Genomic DNA, 16096 nt, shown 5'->3' with positions numbered 1-16096 from the left:
TTTCATTTGACTCGAATCAGAAACATTCATGGCAACAAAGTGTTCTCTTTTCTTTATGTTCACTTAGGGGTAAGAGGGAAATGTGTAAAAAACATCTCCTGATGATGTGTGGTGTAGTTTCTTTTTTTTCAACCCACTCCTGTTTTCAGGAAATTGGTTAGCATTAGTCTAAAGCAGTATTGTGGTTATCGTTGATTTGACCATTCCATCGATCATAGGATAAGGTTTTAAGGTAGTTGTAGTTGAGGTAGCAGTAAAAGTCCTTGATCTTTAAGAAAGTATTGATAAGTTCTCAAACTAATGAAGCCATGGAAAGGGCTATGAAAGCGAATCAGAAATTACTTTGTGTGGATTAAGTGGAAGAGCGTGGGAGGATGCAGGCTATATTGTAGGGACACAGAAATCAAATCAGAGATAAACTGTTATAGGATTGGACTACTTTTTGGCAGAAGCAAGCTGGGGGAGATAGAAGATGCTGACAGCAAGAGGGACAACAATATGTTATTCTCGATGATCAGTCGATTGCATTAAGAAGATGTCGAGTATAGGACTGGAACCAGTTGGCATATTGGGATAGAGCAATTGAGGGTGTATATCATGCTTTGTTCATCCAGCTGTTGAACAGGAAATAATCTATCGTATCAACAGAATCATTTTGGGACATTGGGCATAGGAAGGGAAGCTTCTGTGCAGAATTGAAAGATGACGTAAAAAATTGAGAAACAGGTAAGACGAGAAAATTTTAAAACAGCAGTGAGGCGGATAAAATCAAAATACAGCAGAGATTGTGACATTACTTCTGAAATGATGATAGAAAGGGAATGTAGCACGTTGGAGGAGTTGAACAAGGTTATATAGCTGCCTGGACGAGGGAATAGCTGTCACAGGACTGGAAGAAGGCAATGATATCACAATATAATTTAGATAGAAAGGAGTGCAGTCACTAATTACTCGAGGGGGATAACTGATGAGCATTCCAGGTCGGGTATTTACCAGAATATTGCCAAATAGAATAACGCTAGAAAATACACTTCATGAAAATTGAGTCCCTTAAATCATGGATGGGACAACTGATAGAGTAGAGTTAGGAGTATGGGGGAGGACCTTTGGATTTCCTTTCGAGATTTTAAGTTAGTTCATGATGCTGTCTGCAAACTGCTGGGCTGTAATGGCATTCTCCATAAGATAATTCGGATGATTTAAAACTTGTATGAGAGGTCTTAATCCTGGTTGTGAATAGGTGATGAGACATTAGAGGGGTTTGGGTTAGGACAGTTGTTGGTAAAGGTTGTGCATTGTCACCAACATTGTGTAACGTTGTGCTTGACCATACATTTACAAACACCATGAATAGTGGTAGGAGTGTATAAAATCCAGGATTCCACACAGGTAATATGAATGTGCAATACTTTGGAGTATGCACATAATACAGGTCCGTTGATGAGGACCTCTGCTGGAGCCATACAGTCTGGACACTGAAATCTTAAAAGCAAGGTTTCCTGAAACAAAATTTACGTAATTAGAAATGGGGTGCCTGCATGAGGATCTAAATCTATATTTGGATGAGGGAAAGGTGATGTGGTAGTGGACTACTTATGCACTCATAGGTCAGAGTTTGAAAAGGGGTATTTGAGGTGGGAGTGCGCTCTGCATTAGAATATGGATAGGAGATGTATTGCTTTTCTGGCAAGACAGGATAATCAATGCAGAAGTACAGAAGGAAACATGGCAGGTAAGCGTTGTAGATGTGTGACTTTAAATAAAACGTCGGTCTAGTTGGTCAAATGCCCCACCAATCTGCTTACAGGTCACATTCAAGCATGACCATTCGACGCAGTTGGTGCAAGATGATCAGGTGAAGGGTTCAATTCGGGTAAGTGCTCGCACAACTGCACACATGAGTTCCCGGTCACAGCTCTTTTAATTAAATTGTATGAACTTGGAGAAAGGCTGGAATTTTGGTGCTGCGTTACTGTGCCCTGTAAATGTTGAGCAAAGTCTTTTGCCGAGAGGAAATCATCAGTGACTTCAGTGGTGGCATCTTTGTTTTTTTATTGCCAAAAACATTATTTCCTCTTTGGGAGCTTCAAGGGCTTTGTGATATTTACAACAATGTCTGTGGAAAAAGTTGCCTTTTTAGAAAATGTACTACCATTTGGAAATAATTTCTCTTTCATAATTTTGTTTGTATCTCAATATGGAGTTTGTTGATGTAAATTTACTTTTGCCTGTTTTATTCTTTTTGTCAGTATAAAATTACCTTCATACTTTTTTTGCCTGACCCAGCATGACACCTGTGTATAGCTATAGATTGTGTTACATTTTTTAGGGTAAACTTGGACATAGGCAGTGATGTGTTTTGTAGAAATGGCATTTCAATGTCACTTGTACCTTCAAGACCATGTTTGTTGGCACTATTTTAATGAAGTGCTGAAGCGGGTGAATCTGTAACCTCTTGCGCTTCTCATCTTGAATTTGTGTTATCTGTGGCTATGCCTATTAGGCGGTACTTGAGAAGGAAGGATCTCTGTTAAGGTGCCTCTGTTTGGAATGTTTAATTGTCCTTTAGGTTGGTGCTCTTGTGGAGGTCAAGGTGAATGAGGGAACTACTTTCCAGGAGGCCGTGATAAACAAAATAACAGATGCCAGCTGGTATACAGTGGGTGAGTGTCACTCTTACATCCTTCCTAAAGGTGGATGTCATTACCACAACATTGTGTGTGTGTGTAAAATACTGCATTTTAGTACAGTAATTTCATTTTCGAATACATTTAAAACCACTTTGCAAAATATCTATGAAAGGTGCCTCCATTTTGATAGAAGATTCATATGTATAAACCAGCACAAATGTAAATGCAACCACACGTTAGACATGTGAGCTTGCACCCATGTGCTCATGTTTTAACACACGTTCAAATCACACTTGTAGAGATAATGTTACAAAAAATATATAAAAACACGTTTGTAAATGCTTCATTGCATATCTTGCTTTACAATTATGCAGGTCTGGGAATTCATATTTATATTCTATGTGGTAAGGTTTTGTAGTTTATATTATGCATGGATTTAGTATTTCCCAGGCATAGCAATAAGTAGTCTATCAAAAATTTACACCCTTAAAATAGCAATTATACATTTAACAGAATGCAAATAATCAGTTGATGATTTTTTTACAAAGTTATTTCTATAAAATGTTGTATTTAAGCATGTACGTGCAAATGTTTGACTTCTACTGCACAAAGGTTGTGGCAATTATACTTAGAAAAAAAACTCGCAGTTGAGTTCCTCTTCTGTTAGTAGTTGTAAACATGTTTTATATAATTTAATATCATTGAGAAATGTGCCATATTTCTGAAACACAGTTGTAAAATATTAAATCTGGTTTCAGAATGCCTATAGTTATACAATTTAGTGGCATTTTTATAATTTGCTTGACATTTAATTGTCAAGCGTGACAATGTATTTTCTTGAAATTTTTTTTCCAAAATGTTACACTTTTTAGGAATTTTTTTTTATATTTAATTACCAATTGCTTAATGGTGGCAGGCAATCATCTGACCCATAGGTGGCAGCCATCTCAAGCCAGAGGATGAGAGGACTCTAGCCGCCACGCATATAAAGGATTTATAGTGAAAAACTTTGTTTTTACGGGTTAATTTTTTCAGTTTTGCCTGCATTTGCTGCAGTCTTTCACAGTTTCCATGCTCAGTGTCAGCATATAAGTTCAGTGCTCGGTACACTGAGGCCAAGTGATGATGGTAATGCAGTAAGTGGTGATGCAAGCCTAATGGAGATTAAATGACCTGGCCTATTGATAACGCCACCCAAAGCAGAGGACCGAATAAATGTAATTTGCAAATGTTGACGGTAAGCGGCTTCTCCTGCGAGCTGTGTTGGTTGATAAGTGATAGTTGCAGTTTTTAGCGCACATCCTTTTGATGTGTGCAAATGCTAAGCAATAAAATTATCATGTTAAGCTGCACAGGTTGACAAGTGTCAAATTAACAAGCTACTAAGCAATTACATAGAAGAAGTCTCCATTTTGTTATGGGATTCAACTGTACAAAGAATAGTGTTTTGAGGTGTGCAAGAATAAACCTATGTGTGCTCACATTCTGGTGTGCACAAGCTAATCATGCTGGTATGCAGCACATTTATATTTTAAATAAATACTTTTTTATAGTATTTCATTGTCAGTCTTACAAAATTATGCAGATGTAGTTATTGCTATTGGTAATCTGTGTGGTAAGTTTAATAGTGACTGGCTTCAGAGGTTTATAGTTAATAAAAAAACAATGAAGTATCCTTGCAAGTATAGATGGACTCTTTTCTGGACTCTTGAAAATAATGCAACCTTCAAGACTGGCTGAAATTCTGCCTTGTCAAAGCTTACTTTGTTGACAAAAGGATTCATTGAGACCATGTGAAAATCTCCCTTGATGATTTCCTGGCTGTTTGGAAGCCCAGCAGTGATCTACCAATTAACATGTACATATCAAGCTATTGGAGGATGTTGGCTTGCAAAATGAGATCAGAGTTCTTTTAGGGCTTGCAACACAATGAAGACACCTTTTAAACATAATCGTCTAATCTTATGTGCAGTAATTTTCGTTTAAAAATGCAATTAATATGCTGTTCTGCTGAAGGGGATGCAGATGTCTAACTGCTAGGTGCTTATTTAAATTGGATAGTTAGCTTAATCGTCTTGCTGGTATGGTTGTGATTTTTTTTATAAAATGCGGTATTTTTTATTTTTGGAATGCAGTTTTCAATGTTTGGCACACTATAAAATGTATGGGCTTTACAGATAACTAGCATTGTAACCCAAGAAGGAAGTTGCTAAACCACTTTAGCCCTTGAAAAAAGAATAGGCATTACACGTTCAGGCAACAATAACTGTGTTATGGTTTTTAAACGCCTATTCCAAAGCATCAAGGCTGCATTAACCACACATGCTTTTGCTAAAAAATGCAAACAAGCACACTTTGATAAAGTATGCATTGTCCTTTGAACGGATTGGCCTACACCAGGGTCCCATAGACACTTTAGCCCTTGTCTAAAATATGTACCTGAAATACTTAGTTGTATTTATATCAACAAATATAAAATCGGTGCTTTTCAGTGAAGTCTTCCGAAGATGTGTAGGGCATGGTCACAGCGGTATGAAATTAATGTTCTGCATTAATCAAATCTGCGTACCAAAAGGCTTTGTTTGGCTCTTTTGGTTAACCTTACTGTTGGGTTACACACCCAAGCACAAACCTAGTTTTCTGCAGATTGCTGCTAACACTTGCACCACGTGATAGTTTCCTTTGGTATCCGCAGATGTAGTCTGCTTTTACGGATTAAACTTGTTTTTATATTGGGATGTTTTTTCTTTCAGCCTTGCTCATACATTTTAAGCAATTAGGTTATTTTTCACTCGATTCAATTATTTAGATTTTTGCTGTTGCACACTTCTAGAGAAAATTAAATATATGGGTACTCCAACATGGTAAAATTGTTGGTTTGTGAACAATGATTGATGATGCTGATCTGATTGGATGTAATTTTCTAGTATTTATTGTATGCATTTTAATTGTCATTATGTGAAGTTATGATTTTATTCAGAAGTAAATTTTTTCACCATGTCATGATGCATTTGTGGATGTGGGGTTTCCATGGACCAGCAGGTTTCCTCTGAACCAATTACAAAATCAAAATTTAAAATAGTTAATGTGCATACACATGATATGATGCATGTATCATAAGTGTAATAATGGATATTCATCAATTTGTCAATTAATAGTTAACAAATAGTTTTGGGTTTTAAGTAGTAGCCAAATAATACATGTTGAATTCAACAACACAATTGTTGGTACATTTTTATAGGACGTTGGACTGAAGTACTGACCTCCCAGATGATTGATGTCTGCAGTTGGTTACTGCTCTGTTGCATTGACATTTTGAAATTGAGCAACTGCTTTGAGAAGTTAGTTTTACTGCCACAGTGTGTTTCTGTATTTGTGGTGGGAAGTGTACTGGCAGGAAAGCTAGGTCAGAAACATGTGCCCTTATAAGGTGTGTTATGTGCATGTCCTTTGACAGTGTTTGACGATGGCGATGAGAAGACCCTGCGGAGGTCGTCCCTCTGCCTCAAGGGCGAGAGACACTTTGCCGAGAGCGAGGTAGGTGGGCGGCTGCATATAGTCACGTCAGCGTAGCATCGCTTCTCGCTTTGCAAACAGTTCAGCAGCGAAGCTTCGTTACCTGGTCCGGTGGCCCGCTCAGAGCTAATGTGCATTTCCTGTCCTACTGAGCATTCTTTTAAAGAAATTGTTCCCGATATCGTCATGAATATTTAACAACCCTGATGTGTGAATTAAAGTTATCGGGCGAAGCATAATTTTCTAAAACGGAGGAATGGTGCGATGACCGTTGTGCTATAGCTTCTTCGGCAAATACCAACTTCAAGTGCTTTGGGTCGTGTATTCTACTCCTGTAATTGCCTTACTATTCAATTTCAAAATTAGGCAAACCAGAAAGAAGTTTAAGTCACTGGATGAGTTTAATGCGTAGCAGAAAATGTACACGTGATGTGAAAAAGATGATGAATATATGTTCTAAAATTGTAGGATTTATTCTTTAATTTTGGACGTGCACTAACTTGTGTGGATAATTGCTTTTAATTACACCAATCCATTCTGTAATGTTTTTGGCAGACACATTCTGGTCAAAGGAGGTGTTAACAGTTTAGCAGTGACATTAATAAGAGTATGTGTTTGCTTTATTCCCTCCATTACCACCCCATCATCCCTGATCTCTGAAGACCCTGGACCACCTGCCTCTGTCAAACCCAGAACACTTTGGCACTCCAGTCATGGGAAAGAAGTCGAATCGTGGCCGGCGCTCCAGCCCTATTGTGTAAGTTAACTAATTTTGTTTATTCCTGTGAAATGGATTCCTTTTATGATCAGGGCAGTTTATACAGGTATGATGATGGGCGATGACAATACACAATTACGCATGTTTTATTGATTTTGTTGTTAATTTTGGGTTTCAGAATTGGCAGTTGAATGTGTTTTTTCTTCAGCAGTGGTTGGGCATGAATTGGTAGCAATATTCATAGGCTGAATATGGTTTATTGTCTTAACCAAAGTGATCCTCTTGGATAAGTTGACCTATTTATTTATTCCTTGACTTATTCACTGATGCGGTCATCGTTGTTGAGCACTAATGGTGATCTCCCTTTGCTTGAGTTTGGATAAACTGCACATGGGAAATCCATATCTAGCTGACAACGTTTCTAAGCCAGTTTGCCTTTTTTAATCTTATTTTTCCTTAAAGTGCCTATTAGAGAATTGTCTTAGGATGTTTATTAAAGAATTATGTTGAGATATTGTGACAGCTGTGTGGACGTGTTTTATAAATGACTAAAAAGGCTCCATTCAGACAAAAAAGGCCTTACCTTCACATTAATTTGGCAAAAAAGAACAGACCTGAATGTTGTTTGATTTTATAATCTGTCAATAACATTTTTGGCATCCAGGGGATATATTTTTTGTAAATAATTTTAATTCTAATATGTAATTATTTGGTTTCACTTTCATCCCCACATTTCCTGTGATGTGAAGAATTCATACTTGTGTGTCATCCAAAATGAACCTCTTGACATGTAGCCAACCGTGCTAATCGGAGTTTACCACTTTTTTTCTGAAAATCAGGTTTACTTCTATTGATAGTCTCGTCACGTAATGAAAACGCCCTCGTACCATCCACTCTATTGGTCCATATATGGAAAACTGCCCAATGGCTTCATAAAATTGTAATTGGAAAGACTTATGTTTTGCGCGCAGTCCCAATGAAGAGGAAGAGGAGTCATCTTCGTCAGAAGAAGAAGATGAAGACCAGAAAAGGATTAATGATGACCTCTTGGGCAAGGTGATGGCGGTGGATTCGGTTGGAGGAGAGCGCAAGTGTCGTGGCTTCTGTCCAGTACTGGTGGGTGCACTCCCAAACATTCATCCTGGCACACCCAGAGAACACCATGGCTTACTTAATAAGTCTGCCAACTTACCATTTTTACATCATGTTTGACATCATCAGTCTATAAACTCGTGACATACTCCCACTTGCAATATGGATGATGTGTGTCAATAAACGTTTGAAAAGTGCTCATTCACTGGAACTTCAAAGAACACCTAATCAGCTTAAATGTGTGAGAAAGATGAAAAGTTGAAGAGAAGTGTCCAACATTTGTTAAGTGAATTGCTGTCTGAGCTTTGTGGCGCTGCACAAAATAAAAAAATAATGAAGACCTATTTTAACAGTAGTCCACAGAGTAAGTAGAATGTAAAGCTAAAGAACTTGAATGAAAAAAGTGCCTCTAGGTGTGCTTAAAAATCTCTTTGTGAAGCGTTTAATGCGGATAGTTTTTTGCTTCGATTTTTTTTACGTACTGTGCCTTGCAAAATCAAAGGACTGTGTGCCTGTGTTGCAACCTTCTGCTTACATCTCATTTTCAGGTTGTGTCGCCAGCTTGCAGCGATGAGATCACGGTGAAAAAGGACTTCTGCCTTGTGCGCTCTTTCAAGGATGGGAAGTTGTAAGTGCCTATTACTGTGCCTCTGGAATTGAATGCTGTTATCCTCAAAATTACTGAATTATAATGACTGAATTAAATTTAACAAAACACTTTTTTTTGTCTTTTCCTCAAATTGTATCCTGACGTGCAATTGCCATCATGTCATGGAATGAAGAATCCGTTCAGAGGTTTTGCTAAGCAGTGGTCTGCAGAAGGAGATGCAGAACTCCTGAGATCTCAAATTATAGTTGATGGAGATATTTTAGGGTTGTTAAACAGTAATTATTTTCACAATAGGATACCAAATCCATTTTAAAGGAATCCGTATCGATTACATTGTACATTGTAAGTTTAGCAAGGAATGCAACGATTGGCACATGCGAATGTTCAAACAGCACAGCGTGTACGACTGATTTCTCAGCGTCCGTCTTCTTAAATCACCAGCAGCAGGCCTAAGTTGCGGTCTGGTACATTTGCCCTCAGTTTTCGCAGCCCTGCAATTGCTTGTTCGTGCCACTCCTGGCAAAAGGGCCTCCACCCAATTAGACAACTCGAGATGGTAATTTGTATACTCTTCCACACTGACCACACGTTTTGGAAGAGATGCGTAACCTACTCTTTACCCAATAGAGAATATTTAAGAGACTTGCCCCATTGCTTCCACTGAAGTGTTAGGAGATGGAATTGAACAGGCATCCTCTGGATTGCAAGTCCAGGATGCTAACCATTATACCCCGGCAGCTCCCTTAGTTTCTCAGTTCAAAGGGTAAATATATTATGGTCGTTGATAAACATTTTATATGCATGTGACAAACCATTTACCAATTGTTACCATTTTAATGCAATTACCACTCATGTAATAAACAATTTAAACAACCCTAGTGTTTTTGTGCAGTCATTGGAACTGTGCTGAGACAATCAACTCACTACGTTTAAGAACCTGGTTTCATCACGGACAGCTGCCCAGATTCGTATCTGGGAACTCGGCGTTGCCAGTTCAATGCTCTAATCTCTGAGCCACTCGGCCACCTTAAAAAGATTGTTATATAGAAACTTCACAAATGGTTCTAAGAACAATACTGTCATTTACATATTGCTACTTTAGGGTGCTAGTGTGGAAAAAACGTAATGCATTCATAAATTAAAGTGCAAGTCTCGCATGATGTGATTCTGCAGTCACGTGGTTCTGAGGAGCGACCTGAAAGAGCTGAACTTGGACTCGGCGCCCAAATTGGAACCGTCACTAAAGTCGGCGCTTGAAAGCGCGCTGGAGTTCAGGGAGGCGCTGATGGTGCCTCCATGCTGGCGTTCGGAGCTGAGTGAGGACAGCTCCACCGAGGAGGACCCGGACGATGACGACGGCCCCGCTGACGAAGAAGAAGACGATGATGGCGGAGGTCGTGGCAGCAATGGGAGCCGTGCCCAGGGCGACAAAACCGAGGTAGGACCGCCGCTGGTGTTTCGCATTGTTTCTTGGGGGTGATTTAACAGCAATACATTAACGTTATAAAGAATCTAAATGCAATCACATCTAATAGCACTCTTTTCCTAGGTATTTGTTTTGGCAATCTCAACCTTAATGTCATCTTAATTTGTTTTGTCTTTTTGTCCAAATTCTATTTTTGATATCGGTGTCATGCAAATTATATGAAGTATCCATTCAGAATTCACATTCCCACACCCCTTTTGAGTCAAAGAACTGTCTCCAGAAGGATATATTATAGACTGTTTCCGAAATGCCTTCAAGTGACCTTAGTTAATCTATGGGCACACTTTTACACACCCTCCTGCAGATAAATATTTGTTGCATGCCTTGTACGACAGTGAACAGATTTGTTTCATTGTCGGGCCTGGCCTTTTAATCAAATTAAGCGCAAAACTAAATTTAATGTGATTTGTTTGAGCCGTCGTTGGTGACTGTTTAGACCATCATCTCAATGCACTTAAGAACCTGTTTTAATCACAGATGACAACTCAGATTTGATACCAGGATCTTATCAGTGCTGACTTAGTGCTCTGACCCCTGAGTTACCTGGCCAGCTCTTGTGACACATTGCATTTCAGGGACATTTAAATTATTGATTTTATTCCCAGGCTTCTGCCTAATTATAATTCATGGTTTTAATTTATAGCGAGTTTGACATTGTCAGACTGGTTACCAAGAATTGCTGAAAAGCTTATACCTTATTCTGTCAGGCCCAAAAGTAAGGATCTGTTTTAACAATAAGACACTCAAGCATTCTATATATCTGTATCCACAATGATGATTGTTAGCACTAACCCAGAGGTCAAGAAAGCATGTTTTTTTAGTTTTATGTCATTATAAAAGTACTTTTAAGGCTAATGACATAATTTAAATAGCAGTTGAATGTACAGTTGGTAAATTAGGTATTTAGAAAATTCTTTATTGTAGGAACTACTTTTGAAAAGGCACATTGATTCCATTTAGCAAAGACGTTGATCGGGTGGGGGGGGTTGGAAACTGTTGATTTGTTTTGTATAAATGTAATATTTTTAGTCTAACATTGTGTTTTTGTATTGAATTTTTAAACGTTAATTTTATTTTTCACATAACACTACACGGAAAGTTTTAAAGGGAATGCAAAGTACTGATTAAACTGTACGGCAGTTGAATATATACATGTTTTTAATTATCAATGGCTTGCCGCCTCCCAAGAACAATTCCTAGAGCGAATGTCTGTTAATGCTTGATTCACCTCCCTGCGGAGTGAGACGGATGGTGAGCGCATGACTGCTGTGATCCGTAACTATGTGCAAATGCCAAGATAAGGTGTCGCATTTCACAGTTTATTAACATAATAGAAACACTGTGCGTGAAAAATACACACCATGGTGCCATTCATAAAAGCAAGTTCCTTATTACGGAAAGATTTTCCGTCGACGCATATAGGGTCAAATTTTGGAATAAGTTTCGGCACGCCAAAAGCGTTGTGGTGGTATGGAGCAGGAATGTAAAATGTGCAAGCCATTTTATATGTTTTACTTTGTAGCCTGAAGAGGAGCCAAACCCTGAGGAAAAGGAGAACTTTCTGCAGCAGCTCTACAAATTCATGGATGACCGAGGTAATGCCCTGTTTTTGTTGTAAGGTCTTGACAAATTAACCATCAGACTCGGCGTGGATAATTTGTTTCCCTGTTTTTCCACAACATCATTTTTTTGTTTCGAATAAACTTTTTAAAATTAACATTAAAAGTAATGTTTTGAAAGTTTAGCTTCAGCTATTACAAAACATTGCAAGGGATGATGTTGATTTTTTTGTTGGATCTGTACATAGTGAGCCATTTTTACACGGTCTTCCTTCAATCGGTTCACAGAGGCTGTTTTGTTGTATTTGCTGCAGGAACACCAATAAACAAAACCCCATTTCTGGGTTACCGGGTCCTGAATCTCTTCAAGCTTTATCGGCTGGTCCAGGAGCGGGACGGCTACATTTGTGTAAGAATAGTGCACATGCAAACAAACATGTATCCCTTCCTCCATGCACAATTGTATTCCTTGCAGCATTCAATCTTTCAGGTTACAACTATTGATGGAATATATTATCGCCCGTTTAACTTTTTTTGCATTCATGTTATACTTTTCCACTACTGTTGTGTCATTGTATATTGCTGTTTGCCGTGATTTTTTTGAATATATTTTTAAAGGAACAACATTCCTGTTGACATGACTAATTAAGAAAATGCATATCTCTCCAATGGTCTGTGCACACCTTGGCTTGCAGATTGATAGTGGCGCAGTATGGAAACTCATTTACAAAGAGCTCGGACTCCCGATTCTCAACTCTGCAGCGTCCTACAACGTGAAGACTGCATATGGAAGGTGTGACTTTGCAGATACTTGAAGTGATGAATAATTTTACTTCAAATCAATCTAATTACTTTTGAAGTGTCTTATCAGAACTCTGATATGACTTACTATATCAATTAGCCTTTCAAGTTTTGATTCAGTTACAGGCGATTACTTGGCCCAGCGGTTGCGCTTTCCCCGCTTTTTACAGAGGTTCATGGTTTGAATCCAGCGACCATCATCTTGTCGCTAACCATCAACATACGTGCCATCTGCTTCAGAGTGGACGTTAAAGATCCCCGACCTAATTCGCAAGAGTAGGCCATTGTGTGCCGGGGTCATGGATGAATTTTCCAAATTTCAAAGTTACCCACAAATTACAATTTCTACCCTACTGCAAAAACTTTGCGAGACCCTCTTGAAAAAAGGTCACGAGACTCAGGCTTTCCTGTGTAAACAAGCGTTATAAATATTTGTTATCGATATCTATGAAAAAATACTGTAATATTATGGTTATTAGGAAAGTTATTGGATTTTAACTTGAAATATAGTTGACATTACAGCTAGCTTTGGCTGACATAGTTTACATGGAATTATCTTCGAAAGATTGCTTACACATTTCTACTTAAAATACATGTGAATGTTTAATTCTAAGTTATTAAGGTTTTTTTGTATTGATTATTGCTTGTTTTTTGTACAATGTCCAGTTATTTAAAATGTAAGTATTATAAGTTATAAAATACAGGGTCCCCACACATCTGGTTTCATGGTTATCAATATCCGCATTGCGCAGATACCTGCATGGATTTGAGGAATACTGCAAGTCGGCTGGAATCAGATTCAACTTATCGCTGACCTCCGAGCCTAAGGCAGAAGAACCGAAACAACAGCAACAGAAGCCACAACAGCCTAAGCAGCCACAGAAGCAGCAGCAGAAGCAGCAACAGAAGCAACAGCAGCAACAACAAAAACAGGAGGCGCAAGCAGAGGAAAGACTGGACACCAGCAAAGAATCGCTGAAAAAAGATGCAACCCCCATAGTGAAGGTAAGATGACGAGTCTTGTTTTGACAGACCTCATCGTCTGCCACAAATGCACATACAGTCATACCTCGGTATACGACCGCTTTGGAAATACGTCGAATTTGGTATACATCGTGTTTTGACGAGAGAAAAAATGTCTTGGGATACGACGTCTTGCTTGGGATACGAAGCGCTTGCTAGAACTTGTATGGGTCGGGATGAGTCACCGCGTACCCGTGCATACCCCGTTCACGACTGAAACAAAGCGCCGCTCTTCAGTCTGCCTGTAGATCTCGTTCAGTGGACAACCCTTGCTATAACTCTCGGTGAATTTTTACGTGTTTTTTGTCATTTTAACGTGAATTTTTTGCCAATTCATTCAACTCCTCTCAGCTGTTAAATTTTATTTTTATTAACGACGTATACCGAGGTAGCACTGTATTTGTGAAGAGAAGCGCAGTATTCTTTTGATAGTGAAGCTGGAGGCTTATCTGTCTCTGCATTTTCCTGCCCATTTATCTTTGTTCCAAGAAGTCAGACAAGCAGCCCGCCGAGGAGAAAGAAAGGCCGCCGTCACCTGTCAAGTCGGTCAAGGCGGTCAAGGCGGTCAAGGTGGTCAAGGTGGTCAAGTCTGTGGAGCCTGGGGAAAACAGCACCGCGGCCAAAAGCACAAAAGAAGATGCGTCATCCAGTTCTGAGAGTGAAAAAGAAGATGAGGTGGCCAAGCCTCAGAGAGTGAGCATATGCTAGGACGTTTAAAATGTGCCTTTTAACAATAATGATGTGTTTGTATTGTCATTTTCAGATGTGTATATATATTGTCTGTCCTTGGTGTTTTTATTTTTAAATCATCTTGCTTAATCGATTAAAAATGTTACATGCCTACAGTAGAACCTATGTGTGTCCGAAATACAGTGTCTGGGGTGAAGAGGGCACAGCTTTCACGAGATCAAAGGCTGTTGTTATATTTGTAAAAAAAAAAAAAAACTTTTTTTTGCAAAGCGAGGTTACGAAATGGCATAAATGGTAAGTGCATCCAGCTTGGTGTTGTCTGGTAGATGACATTTTAACCGGGCGGATGCTGTACACTGGAAGAACAGACTTGCGGGTCATTGTTACAAGCGCGTCCATTTTGCAGACGTGTGTGCACTGCTGAGATCCGCGTGACTGCCGCGCTGGGAGGCAGCTCGACTCGCTGGTCACACGGCCAACAGCCACGCTGCGGGTTTCAGCCCAGACACATGGATAGTGTGGATTCACACGTACGCGGTACTCGGATATGCAGGGTTCTACTTTGCTTGCTGTTGCCGCGTGGGTGATTGTTTTTTGTCCATACATTAAGAAATAGGTTTCAAATATTGAAGGGATCTTCTGTTCTTCATCGAAATCTATGGCGAATGCCTCTGGGCAAAGCATTATACTGTATATCGGACATTATTTAATCTGAATTTGAAACACCAGAACATTGGTGGAATGGGCTCTTGAATTTATATTTGTAAGCAAAACCCTTCAGTCTAAATTTTGACTTGAAGCTTTTGAAGTATTTCGATGGCCTTCAATTGAACGTTGTTCCTGCCAAACTTTGTTTACCAGGGTCGTCGGAGGGTCATGCGAGACATCCCTCCGCGTAAAAGCATCACGCCCCGGGAGTCGAAGAAAGAGGGCAAACCGGAGAAGGATGAGGGTGTCCGGGAAGACAACAGCCTAGAGCAGGACAAGGACAGCTGTCCAACCCCTTCTACCGCTGCTGTCTCCACTGTGCCCCCCGCCGCACCGGCCGCTGCTCCGATTGAGAACGCGGAGGGCGCCAAGGGGGAGAGCGACAAGCCGGTGAGGCTGGTGGAACCTTGCGCAGCCACGGCGGGTGACCCGGCCGGAGATGAGTCCCAGGTGAAGGAGGAGGAGTGCCATTCAAGCATCGCCGATAGCCAGGGCGATTGCTGGAAATACCAGGAGGAGTCGGCGGACCTTGGTGCGGGGTCAAGCGATGTGACGTCTCCCAAGCAGGAGCTCAAGGACAAAGCAGACGGGGACATTTCTGAGTAAGTGCTGGATTATTATTTCAAGTCCATTAATTTCAATTGAAATAGTGTGAGTAGAGCCCAAAATGCTTGGAACAAGGGACTTTAGGGAAAAAAAAGTTGCACCATCCTAATAGAATTTGAAGAATTTACATACATTACTCATGTGACAGAGACATATGGGCATTAACGTGAGTGGTTACTGTATTTGTGGGTTTTGTTGCCATTTGATCCACTTATAACCCATTGATAATTTTCAACTTAGATGTGGAAAATTAAATTAAAATGGTTAAACAAGTGTTTCTTTTAAACATTTTGGAATGAACCCACTGTTTTTAGAATTTTCACAGCATTTCACATTACAGTAGAACCCCTGTTAACAATGGTAATTGGTTCCACGAAACAGGTTGTTAAGCGATTTTGTCATTAACGAGTATAGAAAATACATGTTAAGGGCTTAATTAGTTCCGACAGCATCAAAAGTTACCCTTTTTCACCCAGAGACTGTGCTTTATAATATTTAAACAATGGATATGAATACATAAAGATACTAACAATATTATAAAGACATCATTTTAAAAGACGCATGCTTAATCAATGCAATAATTAATATTTACTGTACCTACAACAGGTCATTGTTAACAGAAGGAATGGTCGGTATACGAACACATTGGGCTCTATG

General features: G+C 39.4%; 1 protein-coding gene across 5 annotated transcripts in view; it reads left to right on the top strand.

Moving 5' to 3' along the window:
* Window positions 1-16096, top strand: part of ARID4A (AT-rich interaction domain 4A) — a 33356-nt gene that overhangs the window by 5475 nt on the left and 11785 nt on the right. For 4 of the 5 annotated variants that reach the window (XM_061559518.1, XM_061559514.1, XM_061559515.1 and 1 more), the window contains exons 4-16: window positions 1808-1873; window positions 2570-2663; window positions 6088-6167; window positions 6809-6903; window positions 7836-7980; window positions 8505-8584; window positions 9740-10004; window positions 11575-11647; window positions 11926-12020; window positions 12307-12404; window positions 13165-13417; window positions 13925-14128; window positions 14987-15435. In XM_061559518.1, the coding sequence (XP_061415502.1) occupies window positions 1808-1873; window positions 2570-2663; window positions 6088-6167; window positions 6809-6903; window positions 7836-7980; window positions 8505-8584; window positions 9740-10004; window positions 11575-11647; window positions 11926-12020; window positions 12307-12404; window positions 13165-13417; window positions 13925-14128; window positions 14987-15435 (1997 nt within the window). The remainder of the gene's footprint in view (window positions 1-1807; window positions 1874-2569; window positions 2664-6087; window positions 6168-6808; window positions 6904-7835; window positions 7981-8504; window positions 8585-9739; window positions 10005-11574; window positions 11648-11925; window positions 12021-12306; window positions 12405-13164; window positions 13418-13924; window positions 14129-14986; window positions 15436-16096) is intronic. The other variant, XM_061559517.1, reaches the window with a different exon arrangement.

This window comes from Lethenteron reissneri, chromosome 25 (genome assembly GCF_015708825.2).
Source record: "Lethenteron reissneri isolate LAM-NWPU_2019-01 chromosome 25, ASM1570882v1, whole genome shotgun sequence".
Classification (NCBI taxonomy): Eukaryota; Metazoa; Chordata; class Hyperoartia; order Petromyzontiformes; family Petromyzontidae; genus Lethenteron; species Lethenteron reissneri.
Note: the sequence above shows the minus strand (reverse complement) of the source record. Positions and strands in the feature narration are given on the sequence as shown.